At 38.1% G+C, this 19,877-nt stretch overlaps 1 protein-coding gene across 2 annotated transcripts in view; it reads right to left on the minus strand.

The window, feature by feature from the left end:
* tgfbr3 (transforming growth factor, beta receptor III) overlaps positions 1 to 12,676 on the minus strand; it is a 67,851-nt gene extending 55,175 nt beyond the window's left edge. The window contains exons 1-2 of one of the 2 annotated variants that reach the window (XM_069150928.1): positions 12,461 to 12,676; positions 6,743 to 6,920 (exon numbers count right to left, since the gene is read on the minus strand). In XM_069150928.1, coding sequence (XP_069007029.1) covers positions 6,743 to 6,803 — 61 coding nt within the window. In that variant the 5' untranslated portion in view covers positions 6,804 to 6,920; positions 12,461 to 12,676. Of the gene's footprint in view, positions 1 to 6,742; positions 6,921 to 7,614; positions 7,673 to 12,460 lie in introns of those variants that run through there. The other variant, XM_069150929.1, reaches the window with a different exon arrangement.
* Between the last annotated feature and the right edge of the window lie 7,201 nt (positions 12,677 to 19,877).

Genomic DNA, 19,877 nt, shown 5'->3' on the forward strand with positions numbered 1-19,877 from the left:
TGTGCGACTAAAGACTTTACTGGCTGTTCGAGCACTGTATGTCTTTACTGATGGGTGCTGACATGTGCTGTCTGGATCTATAATATCAAAGAGCAAAAAAAGTTGTCAGCACAGTCACAAAACAAGAACTGACTGTTCATATATTGAAAAAGTAGTAAATGTAAGACAGGCTGAGAACCATCTGCACCGACTGATACAGTATTAGTCAACTAAGCCAATACAGAGACTTAACAATAGACTTTAAATAACAAATGCACTTATTAACTTTTATAGTCATCATCATATATCAATCTGTTAATGAGCACAAACACGTGAGGAGCGGTAAAATGCTAACCTCAAATAGATTGTTTTAATTACTGCTTTCGACACATTTTTTTCAAGGGTATGCAGTTAATAGGGGTCTCCTCTCAATGCACTCAACACAGAATTCTGTAGCAGTCCTTACAGCAAAAAGGTACGTACCTAGATGTAAGTTCTATGAATACATACATTACATAATGGACAGTTACTGCAGTTGTTGCATCTATGGTGTGGCAGTGTATGCAATCATACATGTCAAAAATTCATACAATACCTGTACATGAAATTAACCAGATGAACCAGTATACCGCCCAGCACTACAGAGCATTATTATATCACGTAGCCTATCTGTGAGATGGTTTCAACTTGGGTGTAGCAGGAAAATTGAGATACCATAAGTGGAGTGCAACAGCCATCATCTAACCCAACAAAGTGTACATGGAATACTAAAAGTACCCAAGCAGAGCAGCCCACTGGGAAATGGAGAGAAATATCTGTCCTGCTGCTCCAAGGCCATCTCTCTCATCAATCACAGATTGCTCCAAAAGCCATGTTCTTTGACAGCAGCTTGGTAGGGGTTTGGGAATAGACAGTTTGTCTACATTCACAAATATTTTGACCCAGCAGGGGAAGCAGGGAGGAGTACCTTGGGGTCATTTGTCTTGTCCCACTTGATTTCATTGTTATTAGATCATCTGCCTTTCCAGAGCTCCTATATGTACAGCGTTTAATTCAATCCACCCACTTGATGTAATGAAAAGCCAATCATGTAGATGGACTGAGGACCCTGTTAAATTGAAAGCTAGAATTTCAGTTACTGTTTTTCAGTCAAACATGTAATAGCCCAAGTGATATTAAAAGGTTAGAAAACATGTTGTAGAGTTGTAGTCTACACAATACTGTAAATTAAAGCAAAATAGTTACTTTTTTATATTAAAAACATATTGCGGAAGCCACCAGAGACAGAGCTTTCAACTCACAAGAGTTGTGATTTTTATCGTAACTTAATTAAGTGCTTTACATTGTAGCAAGTAAATGTTTAATTTGACTGTAATTGGCTGTGGCTTATTAATGCTGGTTAAAAGAAGGTCTTGGCCTTTGTATGGTTAAATATGCTCTTTGCACATGTGCACAAAGATGGTTTTGTAAAAAAAAAAAAAGAAGTAACATTTTCTATAATAAAAAAAAACGGTTTTCATATAAACAGTCTTTATCATATGCCATATCCATTTCACACAGCTAGTCCTCAGACTGTTCCATTTAACCCCAACCAAATATCAGATATAACCCAGCGATAACCAAGCGACAACCAACCGTAACGTCACCAATTGGTTTGTGAACTGCCACTCTGAAGCCTCAAGTCCGGTATTTTGGCTGTCACCATCTTGCTATTTTGGACCTAGAAGCGACCATATTCAAACAACCTGGGGAGGAGCGATCACTCAATCTGACTTTATCTGAATGGGAACCTGAGAACACTAAGCCTGCCCACTTATAACAGAAACCTGACTGTACCACAGGCTTGTCAGTCAATCAGACATGTTACCCAAACACACTGCTTTTTGAGGCCTAATATCTAATTAATGATGGGATTATTTTCAGAACCAAAAAACGAATAAGAAGGATTGACTTTAGCACATGACACCATTATGACTTGTGGAAAAGAAATATTCTAAAAAGACAATTAGATTAGCCAACCTTTGGTGGTATTGCGCTTTAAGGCACTTTCACATTGGTTTTCTTTTCAGAGACAGAAGCTATGTCCTCTTTTATATACATTCTATGTATATACCTCAACAACATACCACAGCTGGCCTATTATGCAGCTGTTATCAAGAATAAACACTAAAATAGGTAAATATATTTATTAATACAAAATTGCCTGGCCGATTTACTTTAGTTAGCTTTTCTTTTAAAAGAACTAAAATAGATCCCTGGAAGTAATTTACCTGGGAGCCAGATGAAAGTCTCTCTAGGTGCCAAGTTGAGCCATATCTAGGCTGTTCTCAACAGACATCTAAACTGACATACACAGACACACAAACCCTTCCATACCCTTTAAAAATCATACGATAAGTTGGAGGAATGACGAGAGTTGTCACAAGCTCAATAACGAGGACATTTTCTTTATTTTTACATCAAACAAATAACAGCCCCAAAAATGTCTTGGTTCCTGTGATATTGTCAAACATCATCACTCACATGTGTTAGAGGGGCAATTGATTGTTAGCAGGTTGCCATCAACAGAAAGCAAAGACTTAAACAATGCTGGGCCTTTGTGTCAGTGAGTGAGCCCCAAGTGAAGGAGGCAGAGAGGTGAGAAGGGGCAAGGAAGGCAGTATGTTCACACACGGTGGAAGAGGCTACATTCCACTGGGATTCTTAACTTCACGAAAGGGAGGGCAAAGAAGAAGAATGACTTGATGCCGAGAGGGCCTCTTAACTGGACAGTTAACAAACGGAAAGTGCGAGGCTGGTTAGACCAGACACCGGACAAATAAGCTTTGAAGGCAATTTCTCTCTCAAAAAAAAAAACATAAACATAACTAAGATACATCGATCATACACATGATTTTGAGAAAATGCTAAACTTGTGACAAATACATGTGCTGCAAACTATGAGTTTTTATTGTGTTTTTTCTTGGGCTGATGCTTCAGATAACAGTATTCTATATTTCAGCTCCCAAAACAGCTGATTCCAGTGGGTTTTAAAGCAGCCTACACAATTACTTTCACTATCAGGTATCTGAAATCAAATTCTGAAAAACAAGTGGAAAAATTGAGTATTTCCAAGCAGGTGTGTTTGTGATCTAAGCTCAGAAAAAGGACAGAATGTCATTTTTTGGAAAAGCCTTTGGAGGCTCCCAAAACTGGGACAAGGTCTTAAAGCAATACTCATGTGGTGGAAATGGAGTGGGGAAGGTGAGGCCCCAGGAGGGGCTTAGTCTGATGAAAGACACCACCTGGAGGCCTTCAGCAAGCATCCCATATCAGGTCCTTCTGAGTCACAGACCCAACAGGCTTCTTTGTAAAGTGATAAAACTACACTTAAGAAATAAAAACTAGACCTCAACCAATACAGTGTGATAGTGAAACATAATTCTTTCTAGCTGCTGCTGAAAGTTATCTGACCAGAGGGAGTCAAATTTCTTACTACTACTCTGTCTTGAATGAAGTCACACTCTGCATAACTCTCTAACTCTCACTCTCCCCAGCTTCACTGCTTTTTTTTTCACAGAGCTGTGAAACACAATGGAAAGCGTACGATCATCCCAGCTGTCTCCCATTACTGGCTCTGACCAAAATTATTTACACGCCTGCTTACTGGAACTATGGAGAGAGAGAGAAAGAAAGGGGCGGAATTGGGTTTACTCCTGCAGATTTGCGTAAGCGCCCTCCTAACGGAGGCTGACAAGATATGACAAACGTGGAAGATCAATCTGTAGAAACCTGTCTGCCGCAGTTCACTCTGGTGCACTTTCTTGTACTGTGTGTGTTTGTGCGAACAAAAGAGTGAAGCCAGTGAGTAAGTAAATCCAAGTAAATACTCCACAATTCAATTTACAAACTAGTGTTAATTTAACAGGGTAATGCTGGGGATACCTTCATTCAACAAGCAAAAGCTGTAAACAGACACAGAGCCACAATGACTGCCTCCTTCTTGACAGCACTGTTAAGATAAAGGCTTCACCATGGGGGAGAGCAGACCTGTAATTAGACACACTCAGAACTCCCGTTGCTATGTAAACATCCAAACCACTCTGCCTAGCAGCACACTGCCTCTGTGCTGTGCTTCTCTGGCTCCTTGCGTGAATCACAGGGCAACATCTGGTTTAGCACGCTGGAAGGGACTTCGTCGGTTTGGCACATAGTGTGTGTGTGGAGTGTGTCGATTTGGACCAGACGACCTACGCCTGCGCCTGCTTCTCTCCTCCCCCTGCCTACCCAATCTCTCAGATTACAATGGTTGCACAATGCCTTTTGGCAGTCATGACTGCTGACCTTAAGAAAGCACCGTGGATATAGAGACAAACCTTTTGCTCGACTGTGAGGAGAAAAACGTTACAACCACTTTTGGCTTAATAGTGACTGTTGTCTGCCAAGAGCATAGAAAAATGCAGACAGAAAGTTCTTCACTTTACTGTAAATCTGAAAGTTGAACATACAGACCGTGAATAAGAGCACAGTTCAAATTCTCTTTCCAGTTGTTTTGTGTAACAATCTACTAAGTGTGGCTTTACAATCAATAGTTGAAGACAAATTCACAACAATGGCCTCATCATTCATCAACCCACAGAATCAGGATAGACAATAAGAGTAGGAGAAAGTAATTCTGCACTCAATAGTGCTGTTTGTTTTTCAGGGAGCTACCAGCCTGGCCTTGTGCCTTCAGTATCACCAGCATCCTGCTCGAGTTGTTTCTGGCAAGAGCCTCAAATTAATATATGGCATGACTCCTGCAAGACCTTATTTCAGACCAAATGTCCCCAATATATCCTTCACAAAATTACCATAATGGCAAGTTGAGGAGAGGCAACCACACAGTTTCAGTGATGAAAGTTATAAACAGTAAAAAGTAGAGTGAAGCAGCAGAGCAGAGAATTGAAATATGGACGTCAAGGTGCTCTTTGTCTGATTTTTAAGAGTTATGGGAGGCTAAGATCCTGGATTGCATTACGCTGAGAGGAGACTCATTGCAGACTAATCTAAGCATTACGTAAGAGATCTCCTGACAATTTTAAAGGCAGATGTGACTGTTTACACAGATGCTGCAAGATAGGAGAAATAGACAGTAAAAGACGAAGAGAGGTGAAAAAGAGAGGCTGACGTGGTGGTGTACAAAAATATCAATAAACAACTGATGAGTCTACCATTGACAGTTAAAAAAAAAAAAAAAAAAAAAAAAAAAAGGTGAAATTGGGAAAAAAGTAGACAGATTGCTTATCCCTGAAAATGGACCAAAATGTGTTTTTTGACCTGTATTTTCTTCGTTCAAAAATGAACTGACTGGATACCTCAAGTAATCAGCAGAAACTTTATCATTAAAGTATTAAGTGCATTCATTGCCAGTGCATTTTGGAGGAAAGGGCATTTAGATGTCTGACTGTAAATATCGGTCCCTCGTGACACACTATAACAATGCGTCTTGCCGTATGAGGAAGAATTTAAAGGAAAACTTCATACGGGACTTCATTGTGTTGGAGATCCTGGCATTGTGGGAGAAATTATGTTTGCTCTACCCACAGCATAGACTGACTACACTGCTATTGTTTGAGCAGAAGTCCACTCTCTGGAGTGCACTTCAAACCTCCAGAGAATACACAAGAACTTTTGAAATAATAACATATGGCAGCATTTGGACTGAAAGTATGAAAAACGCAAACCACACTTTTTTTGGAGTGCATGTAATGTAACATTGGACCTTCTGGGTAATTATTGGTGTGCTGCCACAGAAAAACAACACTGGACGTTGCAGCGTAAAGCTGGAGTGAGTTCAAACCCGGAGCCGTACATTGTGAAACCAATCTCTGTAAACAGACCATTTTATAATCTGAAAGATAGAGAAGAAGAAAGCACACTTGATTCTTAATGTGGTTTTTGCCAGATGGTAGCTGACTTGACAGATTTTTCATCACAATGACACAAGTGTCAGGCTTAGGTCAGTAAATTAAATATTTTGGTAAACTTACCAAGCACAGTAAACCAATGCTGAATTTTGGTATTACTAAGAAGTAAAGTAACAAACATGGCATTTATTTATATGAGGACATTTTACATTATACTTATAATTATTATGTTTTCACGTCTGACATCATTGCATCCTGCTCTAAAGATAGTGGTGACTGACTAAAGTGTATGTTCGGGAGTCAGAGATACAGGGATGATCAAAGGCACACAAGTTCTGCAAATTCTATTGTTGCCTGCGAATAGAGCGCAACCACAGTGTTTGAGTGTGAGTATTCCAAATCACGTCGCCTGATCAACGTCAGCGCGTAAGTTACAAGCATTACTCGTGAAGGTTGTAGCTTTCCCCTGCTTTTCTCTGTCTTTGGATTGTTTGTTTCAGTTCTCTATATTAATGAGAATCTGGCAGTATTTGAGTCTCATTCCAACCAATCTGACACGTACATGTAGACCTGCTGAGTGTTTGTATTCTGAGATTGATCTTGTCAGCACTTTTTTGAATGTAAATCCTCCTTACGACTCTGACAAGCACTGTCTAGAAAGGCATGCTGATGGAAAGGGCGGAAAATCCCATAGCATGTCAAAATTGTGATTGTCTGACAACACAGCACTACAAGACTCCGTCCTGACATCGTAGCTGCACGGCTTTGACTTTGACGCTGACCTATTTAATTACATTGTATCTGTATGAACGAACAACAGTCATGTATATCTGATAATTAGTTTCACAAACGCATAAGTGGTGAGAGAAACTTACCTGCAGATGCCAGGCAACATATTGCAAGAAGTAACAAGGGAATTGGGGATCTTTGAGCCATTTTATTATCCTGCAGCTTCCAGTGTGATGAAGGTGGGTGAAGCGGCCTTTCTCCTGCTTTTCACAAAGGTTTTCCTCCCAGTGAATGGATACACAGGAAGTCACCTTCAAACTCCAGCTGTAGAGTGAACGAAAACAGAAGACGTCAGCCAAAAGAAGCAGGTTAAATTGGAGCAAAGACAAACAGCAAGGAGCTGGTCTCTGCCTAATATTACAGTTGTGGTGTCTCTAGGAAATCGCATGTTCAACAAATCTCTGCATTAGTTGCGGGAGCTTGCAATTTAACAAATTTCACACAATTTTTCTATGCAGTAAAGGTTATAAATAGAAGCTTTGCTGAGGCCTCAGCAACTCCTTCTTTACAATCAGCAAAGCAACAAACAAACAAACCACATGACACTGACAGAAAAAGAACTGCCAAACCAGAAGTGACACTTTTTGTGGGTGAGTCTAATCACACGTTAAATAACATGACTTTTATACACCATTACAGTTGCATGAGTCTGCATTTCATTTAAAATGTTCTTTCTTAAATGTGTTGAATTAATGTTATTTATAAATCAATTAAAACCCCTATTTTGACCAAAAATGTAGTTTATGTATTATATATTGCAGTCGCAAACAGTTTTGTAAAGCAACGTCACTTTAATAACTTTTTCAAAGCCATAGTTCTGAAAGTTCAGAAAACAAAAAAAAGACAAGAATCAAAATGTTTCCAGCTTTTTCTTGAATGACTCTTTCTTCATTAAGTAGTAAAAATAACAAAAATAAAACTCAATCTTTTTCATTGATTTGCAATTTTTGCCACTTACCACAACTTTACTGCAAAGAAATCATATTAAGTTCCACCAATTAAATCGAACATGTTTGATCGCAACAATTACAAAAAACTCCAGGGGGATTGTAGTATACATTAAGGGAGCGATTAGATTAGACAAGACAAGGAGCAGCAGTTTGGAGACCAGGGGATTAATCTGGGAGGGTTAATTAGGGGTCATGTATGCTTCAAAGTACGGTGCTGCACACACTTTCTCAAGCTGGGGTGCCGGTCAGAGTGTGTAAGGAGTGTAGGACGGATGACTGACTTGCTGGGTGTGAAGCACTTTGGAACATGCCATACTTTATTAACACACTTTAATTTAGAGCGTCAGGAAACACTGTGACTCTCCAGTGGGGTCCTGAGTAAGCAGCTTAGTACCACTACACTGATCAGCATGACCTTGCCTGAAGCTTTAACTTCAGTAATCTAACCCCAAACACTCACTGCCATGACAGGGTAAAAAAAATAAAAATGCATGTACTATTACACACTACATATATCCAAACGTTTACACACTTTGTACAGTTTCATTTAACTGACCTGGTAACAAGAAATACTCAAATTAAGAAATGTAATGTTTGATGTGACTTACAGTGTGACATCAGCTAAAAGGGGTCTTTATATAACTTTATATTGGTTTATTTTATCAGACGAGCATAGACTATAATAGCATTTGAAAGTCATCATGTATATTGCACCATTGCACTCTGTGTGAATTATCTGTTCTTCCTTTGTTTGCTATTCAGCAAAATACAGACATCGCAATACATTGCTATGTGTTTCTCTCCAGCCTTTTTTAAGCACTATAACAGAAGTACCCACTTAAGGGTATACTACCTTTGTAGCATAAGGGGGCAACCACTTTTTATACATTATGAGCCATGTCTAAAGGGCTGTCTGTATTGTGTTCGTAAAGTCGCTCGAACGCTTGCTTTTCCTGTCGTATGTAGTGGCCAGAAAAAACAAAATGTCCCTTTAAGTGATGTCCTCCCCACTGGTGCATCTCCAGTTTCTTTCTTCATTCTCTTCATTTTCTGTTCTCGAATGTAATGTAGCAATGGAGGCCCTTGCAGCTGTTAAGAGACTGTTATTCTCCCTGACTAGCTAACAAGCTGTACCCAGCATGCCTTTCAACAGTATAAAAAAGTATAATTAGTAATAGGTTAATATGTATTCCATCATACACTCCACATGCTACTATATAGAGCTTTTCACAGCAACATAATAGTTACCTATTAGATCTGTGAAGTTCACATGATGAATTATTGGGTGCCTCTCTATATGGGGGCCCGGAGGTGACTTATGTTCTGATATGAGGCTTTGTAAATAAAGTTTAAACAAATTGAATAAGCCCAATGAGTAGTCATGGCCGTTTTTCCAGCTATGCACCACAATGGCAGTGTATGAAAATGCATATGATTTGTGAAGTAAACACCAGCTAACCAGATGAACTGGTATACAACTCAGCACAGTATTTAACCACATTGCCAAAGTCCCCTTCTTTGGTAGTGGAACAAACACAACAATGAGTTAGTGAGAGCTGTCGATGAATCAGCAAGGTTTGAAATGAACATGAATGCAAAAATAATGTTTTGTTTGAATAAGTCAAAAGACGAGCTAACTAGGTTACAACAAACTGAAAAACATGATGGCTTACCCCAAATGTTGAATGTTGTGAAAAGACAGATGGTTTACATGTCAATGGCTAACAAGGCTTGTTAGAGGAAAGGGGGGGGGGGGGGGGGGGAAATGTCTTTCAACATTCACAGACTATATAAGGCTGTGACAAGCTATAGTAAGACGAGCACCATGGAAGATATCAGTGTGTCTCACTGCCCCATTAAAATGTCATTCAGTTGTTGCCATGGAAAAAAAACCACTGAGAGGCTTACAATTTAGCTGCTCTTTCCACAAATATGTCCAAATCTTTTGAAAAAAAGGGAGAAAGATTTCACAATAGCTGCAGAATCATTGAAGTTTTTATTTCCTTTAAAAAAAAATACAGAGAATTCAAATTCTAGTTTGATGCTAATTTATAACTTCATTTAAGTCAAAGTTTAATATTTACCAAATTCAATACACCTCCAATTTAGTCTATCAATTATCAAGTGGATTATTGAAAGACTAAATTGGTACCAACTTATTCTGAAGAATCATGTTGGCTCTGAGTAATTCTAGCGTGCTACTGAGCAGGTTGTGCGGGCATCTTTCTAGAAAGATGTGGTCTCCACACACAAAAAAAGTACTTTCCTGAGTGATTGAAGATTCTTTACGGCAACCAAACTAAATATAACTCACATTGGATGTCAAACCCATGTGGTGAAAGTGCAATGACAGGATCCGTGTGCGCACAGTTTAAAGGCAGCGTCTTTGACAAGTACAGTGCATTGTGGAAGAAACAGATGTGCTTCTGTGTGACTTGTGGTCAACCATAGAGTGTGCATGGGAAGTGATACACAAAGTACCGAAGGTGCATCGCTCTGCACTGCAAGCAGCTTGCACATAACAAAAGGACCTTTCACAGTGTGGGTGCTGGGGAGGCTGGCAAGTCATTTTGGAAGATCATGACAAATATTACACGTTCAGGTAATCAGGAAGAGCCAGTGCCATCTGTTTGATTTATGCCCCTCCTTGACCTTCATCATCTCACTGACTAAACAAAGGTAAACTGTGCTGCAATACCATATGAAAAGCCAAGACCAAATCAAAGGAGATTGACTGTTTCATGACTGAAACAAACTAGTGTCTTACTCTTCTGATGCATCTCAGAAGAGCAAGATACTGAAGCAAGTCTGCACTGGGGTAAAATGATTAACGGGGCTAGTGGAAAGGCATTTATGTTATATTGAAAAATTTAAACACAGACTTTGTGAATTTGTTTTGGGTTGAGGTAAAGGTTTCACTCCAAAAGCTCAATGCCACAGTGCTGGTTTTGTTGCAGCAACAACTCAAATCACCTCATGTGACTTCTGTTCAACCCTGACCGTCTAAGCCGAGCAACTATTTCACCCAAAGAAGATCTGGAAAGTACATCAGAACATACAGACCCTGGACTGAACGCACTGAGCAACACTGAAACCAAGCTTGGTTTCAGTGTTGCTCAGTGCATTCATATTTGTGGTCACATCAACGTTAAAGGGCTGGCTTATATCTGTGTCATCACGTACGCATACACTGCAGTTAAGTGTTAAGATCAGAGGGCATACACTATGTTCCTGACATCACAAAAGCATACATGACGTGAAGAGCCTCAAGAAAAGGTTGAGATGTCTCTGTTACATGCTGCATCTTGCGTGCATTTTGTGGTGTATGAGTAAGATGGTAAGACTTACTAATCTGACATGAGCTTCATAAATTCATCTTAATGTTCATGTGAACATAAGACCTGGTGAATGATCTTAAATGAGCCCTTCTGCACTTTCAGTGTGTATGTATACAGGCTAATGCTGATAAACCACCAAACTTCCACTCATTCCATCACACAAACACAGCTCTGAAACAAAGTCATGGCGCTGTCTGTACACACAAAAAAAAACACATTGAGGTGGGACTTGCCGCAAACATCCTGGACTGAGCTAAGATCCTGATACTTGCACTCATTTGCTAAATGAGTCACCGCAGATTAAGAATGTTCACACATTCTGTGATCAATAAGAGGCCAAATAATCATTAGGCTACACTTTTTAGTAGTCATAATTAGATTTTGATATAACTTAAGATCCTGACGACTCGATAAAACGTCATCTATAAAGATGTCAAAACTTCATAAACATGGTAAGACTTCGTCATCTTGATAGATAGATAGATAGATAGATAGATAGATAGATAGATAGATAGATAGATAGATAGATAGATAGATAGATAGATACTTTATTAATCCCCAAAGGGAATTTTTTTGTATTTATCTGCACTAATTTTGTCAATTACTGATGACTGATTTATTGTTCCTATTACTCCAAACATGTTCTGTTTTTCTCTGTTTTAAATCATTGAAAACTGAATAGCTTTGGATTTGGGACAGAATGGGACACAATTTGCAAGACATCATTAGGATTTTGGCTCTTTCAAACTGGCAGTTTTTCATTGTTTGTTTTTTTATGTTTTACACAGGTTACTAAACAACAAATAGACTAGGTGAGGGAGTAATCAGTAAATCTGCCAATATATAAAAAATAATAGTTATTTTCAGCAACAGCCCTGCACTGGTCATTAATATGTAGGAAATTGCTGTGAATACAGAAAATGTGTAAAATAAAATGTAAGCTAAAGAAGCATTAAAATATCCCAAACATGATCACCTCATCTTCTGCCTAAATAACACACAAAATATGGCAGCCATTATTCCACTGTCATTTACTTGTCACCTTACAGGAGCGCGTGGACTGCCAACGACTGAGCGCAAACACACACACACACACACACACACACACACACACACATACATACACATACATACACACACACACACACGTCATGCTGTTATCTATTCGAAGGGAATTCCTTACTGCAAAGACACTGTTTGTTTGTGTTTCATGTTTTCCCCCTTTTTTGATAGACGCGACCAAAACAGGGGGAAAAAAACAAAACATAAACAAGAGTAACTGTAAGGGCAATAGCTTCAAGACAGAGGAAGATCTGCATGTCAACAGATTCATGACACAGATGTTCAGCTGGAGTTAACGGGCGGTTAAGTAAACAGAACAAGCTGAAAAGGAGCAGTTTTACACTATCCACAGACACATCATGAGTCGGCTGTCTTTTAATAAAGCATACTCGTTTGGAGATAAGCTGAGCGGTAACAAGTCAAAGCGTCAGCCGTTGAAAACAAGCGGACGTACCATGCAGTCTTCAGAAAATGCCCGAGTAAACTTGGTTGAAGTTGAAGTAGCTCCGGTGGATGCGAGTATCAAAGTCGTTCTTATCTCGGCTGTACATTCACACTGTTTTAGAACAAAACAACACTGTGGGCGAAGTTGGTGTGGTATTTTAGCAGCGTGTGTGAATACTCGCTCCAAGTTCTACACAGTTTACTACACTATCTGCTGCAGCTCCTTTTTTACGAAGGGCTTCATCTGGGGGCGGGGCTAGAAGGGAGGGGGGCTGAGCTGTGCGCGAGACGGGCTGCTGCAGTTCTTCCCAGAGCGGCGTGTACGGTGGGTCTCCTCAGGAGCCGCTGCAGGAGGGTCAGAGTGGGTCCCCTCAGTAACTTATTCTTATTTATCAAATACATTTAAGTCCAGTTCTGAAAATGCATAACTGTACCCGTCAATGTCTTTGACGGATGATGAACCTCATACAGAAATTAAAACATGTTGTAGGGCTGCATTAGGACAGTCTTATATCACATGAGGGGCCCATGGAGGGATCTGTATGTGGGGGCCTTATGCCAGTTTATGTGACTAATCAAGAGTCTTGTTATGGACAGTGTAAGGTTTAATAAAATGATATTCTCAAAAGGTGCCATACTGTATGTAGTTTGCATGCTTTTACTTATGTGAGTTTACACTGTGGTATTAATTATTCAAATGAAAAACACTTTTTTACTACTGGTTTTAACAGGCACTCTTACCACATGTGAGGGCAGTGTAGTGCCTTGCCTGGGTTTAGGTTAAAAGACCTGCAACGGCTGCAGGCATCAAATACATTTTAGGTTGAAGATGGGAACTTTACCTCCCACTATTTTTGGCAGCTGTACCTCATCCAACCTTTGTAAATCCACAAATGGCTTAAACAGATGTACAAGCATACTCACATAATGTTAAAGTATTTCTCCTACCTGATGTAAATGTCTTTGGAATGTGCATCATCACACAGGGCACACAGACATGAACAGACATGAATTCAAACTCATTGCAGCTGTGGGAGGAAACCAGAGTGGTCACTGGGTAGATTTGGGCAGATGTCCTTGCAGCGTGCCAGCAAAAACGTACACTGTCAATGAAAACAATTATCCTTGGAATTAGAAGCCATTAGGAATATGCAGTTTTTTAAGCCTATCAGTATTTTTATATATTTTCTAAAAATCATGCTTTTTAGATAATATGATTTAATATACACTTGTGTGTATGCGAGTGACCTTTAACCCTTTTAGTAATTAGACCATAAGAAATAACTCTCGCTGACTTTATCTGGATCTGTATTATTGATTTAATCACCCACCTCAAATGTTTGTGTTGTGTTGATTTCTGTTCCTATCAATTGTTTCTTCATACTTGAAGCTGAATCCAACCTTTCGCCCACATGCAATAACAAATGACAGCGCCACATGAAGCAGTAATCGATGGGGAAACTTGATGTGTCACAAAATGACCAAAAGGCCATGTTCCCAGGTTAAAAAAAAAAAAAAAATGCAATTGATGCTCGCTGAATTCCAGTCAGCTGCATCAGTTGTCAAATCATGGTAATGTTCATGCTGGCTTATACTGTCACAGTTTACTGAGACTCTTGAATATTAGTTATCATTGATGTTACCACCTGTGCATCTTTGCTACAATGACAAGGTCACTATGTCTGCTGTGAAACCAACGTATACATTCAGTTTTAGCATTGGTTTTATTATTTTTCTAAACAGTCTGAAAGTACAATGCAAAAGATAAAGCTGTTGCAAGTTTGAGGCCACAACTAGACATTGCCAAAAGTGACAGCAGTGCAGACTGGTTTGCACTGCTGTAGTCACATTCAAGCATTCTAAATGAGAAACAAACAACCTCTATAATTCTTTTTTTTATTATTATTATTAAATTGTCCAAAAGAAATAATGATAGTTTCAAAAATAGTCTTTCAACAGAATATACAAAAATCGATATAGAAAATGTCAATTTCAGTGTCCCTCAGCTAGTTATTCTTTTTCAGGGCAAATGGGAGAACTTAAGCCAACCTATAATGGTCGAGTATAAAGTCACCAAAACCATCACAGAGGCTGAAATAGAGAAATTTTAAAGGTACCTATTATCTACCTGATGTGAATGCCTTTGAAATGTAAGAGGAAGATTACGTGATGTGATTTCAAATAATATCGGTATAAATTTCGATGGCCTCTGTTTGGCAACAAGACACTAAAGACAATAATTTACCATAGTTTGCAAAACATTTGGTTGTGAGGAGAGTAGACAAGATGCATCACTTCTGGAACACCGTTCATTAAGCATTATGAATTGAAAGAACTAACATCCCGGAAAGCCATGTTTTTAACTTATGTTATAGGTAATGTGGTTGTTATAATATGTAGGTAATGTTAAAAAGGATGTACCCCCTTCCCTTCCCCCCAAGGCCCATATTAAGTGCATTCCACCTCCGATGTGATATATAAATTGATTTTAGGCGAGAAGGTTTTCATTGTCATCATATCAGCAGGAGGACAGATATTATTATCAGTTTCGTATTTGGCATCTCAAACATTTTCATGTTTAAATTTTGGGTGGTTTCTACTAGTAGGACGTAAAATTTATTTTTACAGCTCTCACAAGACATATTTGTCACATCCTTTCATTTCACCACCCCACAACCCCAATCACAAGCACTAAACTGTGTGCGGAAGGATTTCTGTGTCTGAAATCTCTTGTACCCTCAAACAAACACTGAATAGCTTTGCTGTGATATCACATTTCCCCTGGAAAGGAGATGCCGTATGACTTTGTACAACATATATGTCAGCTTAGTGATTCGCTGCTAATGAGATGGCACCTGTGACAAGAGGGAAGGAAACTTTTGTTGTGGAAAACACACAAAAACACTGATGTTCTGCTTTTGAGAGTTGACAAGGAAATGCTCAAAGGGATAACATTATTTTAGATCTCATACATATGCATGCCTTCGTTAAAGTGTTCCACTTTGTTTATTTACAGTGTGTTAAGGTTGTGAATGCAGCTGAGATGAAGGGGAATAGAAAGTGTAACAGTGCATCAGAGATATGAGCAGTCTGAAGCAGCTTCACATGCCATTAATGTAACTCCAGTTGATTGTACTAGCTGTCAAGTCCAACCATTCTGTCATAGAGGCTCCTCTCAGTGCAAATGCCACCAAGTGTTTCTGCATAAAATAAAATAAATCTCAGTATTTAGTAGGAGTTACATTACAGGCAAAACAAAATTTTAAAACACGTTTTTAGGCTTAAATGTGTTAATTTTTGTTGATTTATCTTATTTTCTATCTGCCCTTGCTAGTTAATATATATATATATATATATACATATGTCAAAGTGTATATAGTGTTTTTGGTTGTTTGTTTGTTTGTTTATTTGTTTAATTCGTTGCACTGTTGTTTAGTTTTATTTCATATTATTGTGTTTTTATTTGTATATAATGTGCATTTCTACATTTTTTATATTCAATATTTTTTGTTTATTTATTCTGTCATTTTCATTGCTTTACCCTGTACCTGTACATGCTACAGTCACAAAAAAATGTCCCCTTGCGGGATTAATAAAGTGTCTGTCTGTCTGTCTGTATGTATCAGAGTTGTTCCAAGAAAAAACTCGATATAAAGACCAGACCTTTTCTGTCTGTCTGTCTGTCTGTCTGTCTGTCTGTCTAATCTGTATCAGAGTTGTTCCAAGAAAAAACTCGATATAAAGACCAGACCTTTTGTAATGTGCTCTGGACAGATGAACCAAAGATGAGTTTCTTGGCCACAGTAACAGCAGACATGTTTGGTGCAGACCAATGACAGCTTTTTAGATAAACCTCATACCATCTGTGAAGCATGGTGGTGGAAATATTATGGTTTGGTTTTGCTTCACTGCCTCAGGCACTGGGCAGCTTGCATTCATTGATTTAACTATGAATACTGCATCATATCAAATAGCTTTTGAAGATAATGTGAGGCCATCTGTTCCAAAGATGAAGTTGAACAAGTCAACCTTTTAACAGGATAATAATCAAGAACGCTAGCAAATCCACCATGGAGTGTCTCAAAAAGAAGAACCAGAGGGCCATGGAGTGGCATGTTTGGAATAGAAAGCCCAAATTTGAATCCCATTAAAATGTTATATGGGGATTTGAAGCAGGTGTTTAATACAAGAAAACCCTCAAATATCTTGCAGTTGAAGAAATTTGGCATGCAAGAGTGATCAAACATATCAGTAAGCTGATGTCACAGACTGGTGCTCAATTATGCAAAAGAAGTTATTTCTGATAAATGGGGACAGATGTGAACTTACTTTTTCCACAGAAGAGTATGACATGATATATTTGTTGAACAAATAATGGAAAACATTATTTTTTTTCTTGTGGTTGTATTCAAAGATACCACCTTTATCTGTAGGCACTGCATCAAAAGGATCAAATGTTTGCTTGTATCTATACGTTAAAAAAGACAACACTTTTCATGGGATGTACACCGTACTTATTCAGATGACTCTCTTTCTGTGTGTGTGTGTGTGTGTGTGTGTGTGTGTGTGTGTGTGTGTGTGTGTGTGTGTGTGTATGTGTATTTGTGACAGCATGCTTACTTTACTTTGAATCAGGTTACAGTAATCTTTTGTTAATGAAAAGAATAGCTTGTCATTACAGTGAGAATCCCTTTTGCTTTGTCGCTGGTCCAGCAACATCTTTGGGACACTCTTAATATTTGATTTGGGCAGCAATTGGTATTGGACTGCTGCTGACTCGAGTTGCAGGGTGTTAAAAGAAGGCCAGAGTGAAGATGGATTTGCTTCCTCATACTTTCTCAATCACATGAAGGTAAAACAAAATGCCAAAGCCAGTGTAAAAGCTTCACTCCAGCTGGTTCTCGGTACTTCACCGTGACTTTGAACAGAGTAGGACAGTCTCTCACATGTTCTGACTTAGATTTTGAATCCTGACCAGTAGTAGGGAAGATGAAATAATAGTCAGTATTGTACAGAATTGCTTTTATTATAAAACTGTGTTTAGTGTCTTGCAGAAACAAATCAGATTTCTATTTAAACTTGGACTTACCTTTTAGTTAATTTTCAATACTGTCCAAACATCATTGAGTTACTCAAATAGATTTCCCATATTTTACCAACAACATCATGAGGCACATTATAACCACACACCAGGTAAAAAGCCAGTCAATCACAGGTTCCTCCATGTATTAAGGGTGTTTTCTGTTTCATCTGGATGTTTTTTTTCTCCAAGATAGTGAAGTCTGAAAGGAAATGTGTGCATAGTTAATATTTTCTTGTATTTCACCTTAAACAACCAGGTGGATCGTTGTCTGCGCCTCTCCCACCTACTGTCTATACTGATTTTTTTTTTTTTACATACAGTACAGTTAGATTAGATTTGACTTTATTAACCCTTTAAGCCCTAGAGGCCCCCAATTGGGGGCCAGGGACTAAACTATTATTAAAATATGGACATATATACTGATATTTACACATCTGAACAAATCTCACAAGTGTTCCCTTTATTATTAAAAAAAATAAAAAAATAAATAAAATAAATATATATATATATTGTTGTTGTGGTTGCAGAGATATATCCTTTTAGCAATTTTCAATCAGAAGCCTAAAAAATAGGTTTGTTTTTAAAGGGTTAATCCCACAGTTGGGAAATTTCTGAAAGTGTATGGGATGTGCTCACAAATCTTGGGTGTGTAAAGAGAGTAATTATAGTTCAGCCTTACTTAATAAACTGATGAAACCTTGTAACAAAAAAATACATTGAAACCATATTCAGTGTAGTATAAATACTTGGAAAACACAAATATCTGGACTCTATTGCCCTCTTATGGATGATACAGAGCAAGGCTGTTCGTGGACCAGGTATGGATCTGTTATTAAAACACCTCCTATCACCATTTTTTAAAGGTTGGCAACTGCGACACGTTCAATGAAGAGGCCACATATTTGACTGTGATTAGAATCATTTCTGATGCATCAAATTTAGTAAAGTTGCTGTTGAGAATTTTTTGAACAGGTTTGGTAGCATTCGTGTTCAATGACTCCTTTGTATGAGGTTGTTAGTACAACAGAAGTATTAACAGCAAAATGTACTTTAAAAAGTAAAAGTACTTTTTGTGAAATGGAAATGGCTCCAGTCAGTTCTATGTTATCACTGTACTAATTGTTACATGTGTCTTTTAATTTGCAGCTGACTGTATTTGCTGCTAGCTTGGTTTGTCTCAAAAGAATGCATCAAATTTAATAAATGCTTTGTATGAAAAAGCTTACTAACAACTATAGGTATTAAACGCATGTAGTTGTGTTAAATGTAAAGTATCTCCAAAGTATGAAGTATAATTAAAATGAAGTGGTTTAAACTTGTAAATTGAGAAAAATGTTCTTAATTCCTGATCAGCAGCCCTTTCCCTCACTTGTTTTGATATTTCAAAAACAAATATCCATTGTTACTCCTCACTTTTGCAACATCGGGGGACAGAGCCTTTTCCTTTATTACCTCCTCCCTTCTGAACAAGCTTCCTGTCATTGTCGGGAGAGCACACACTGACTCAGTATTTATGGTCACATTCAAAACTCATTTTACACGACGGTCTGACGTGCCACCCATTCCTTTCCCTTTCCCAACTTCCCTGCACTTGGTCTTTTATTACTTGAATTTAGGACTACCGTTTTACATATTTGTATGTTCCCCATCAGTTAAAATGTATCTTTACTGCTCTACTCTGCCAAAAATTATGTTTTGCTGCAATAGGATTTTTAGTTTTTTCTTGCTGAAACCTGATTTGTTTTGAATAAAAAACTGAATTATATATATATATATAGTTTATATTTCCCTTTTGGTTTTAAGTTGTTGAATATATTGTTTGGAAATGTTATTTTATTTGCTAAGGTAGTAAAAATCCTTACCATACTGTGCCAAAGTGACATTCGTGTTTGTAATGTGCATTTAGATTTAAAATATTTCTTGGTTCAGAAAATACTGATTACCAGTATTTTGCATCAGTTGAAGTAGCTTCTTAGAAGGAAGGAACAAAGCTGTGATTCTGTAATGTGACTATTGAGTTGTACAGATATTATTATAATTTAATTTTCTTTATATTGCCAGTAAGTATTATTGAAAGGATTTATTTTAAAGATGTGAAAACTGAAACTGCTTTCAAGTTGATTTCGATCTTGAGCACAGCAAAAGTTACCACACTTAATGGTCACAGACATCAAAGACGGGACGATTTGTCAAAGATTTGTGGGCAATTTCAGGTCACAGGAAGTGAATTTATGTCTACTTCGAGTGACTCCGGTGAAAGTCAGTTTTACCTCAATCGTTTAAATACTCTCTACTCTCTCTTTCTAAACTGACAGACACTCTTAATAAAGCTATCGTATTTCTA

The sequence above is a fragment of the Embiotoca jacksoni genome, unplaced genomic scaffold (genome assembly GCF_022577435.1).
Source record: "Embiotoca jacksoni isolate LCO1_2020_lvr unplaced genomic scaffold, fEmbJac1.0.p SCAF_16, whole genome shotgun sequence".
Taxonomy (NCBI): domain Eukaryota; kingdom Metazoa; phylum Chordata; class Actinopteri; family Embiotocidae; genus Embiotoca; species Embiotoca jacksoni.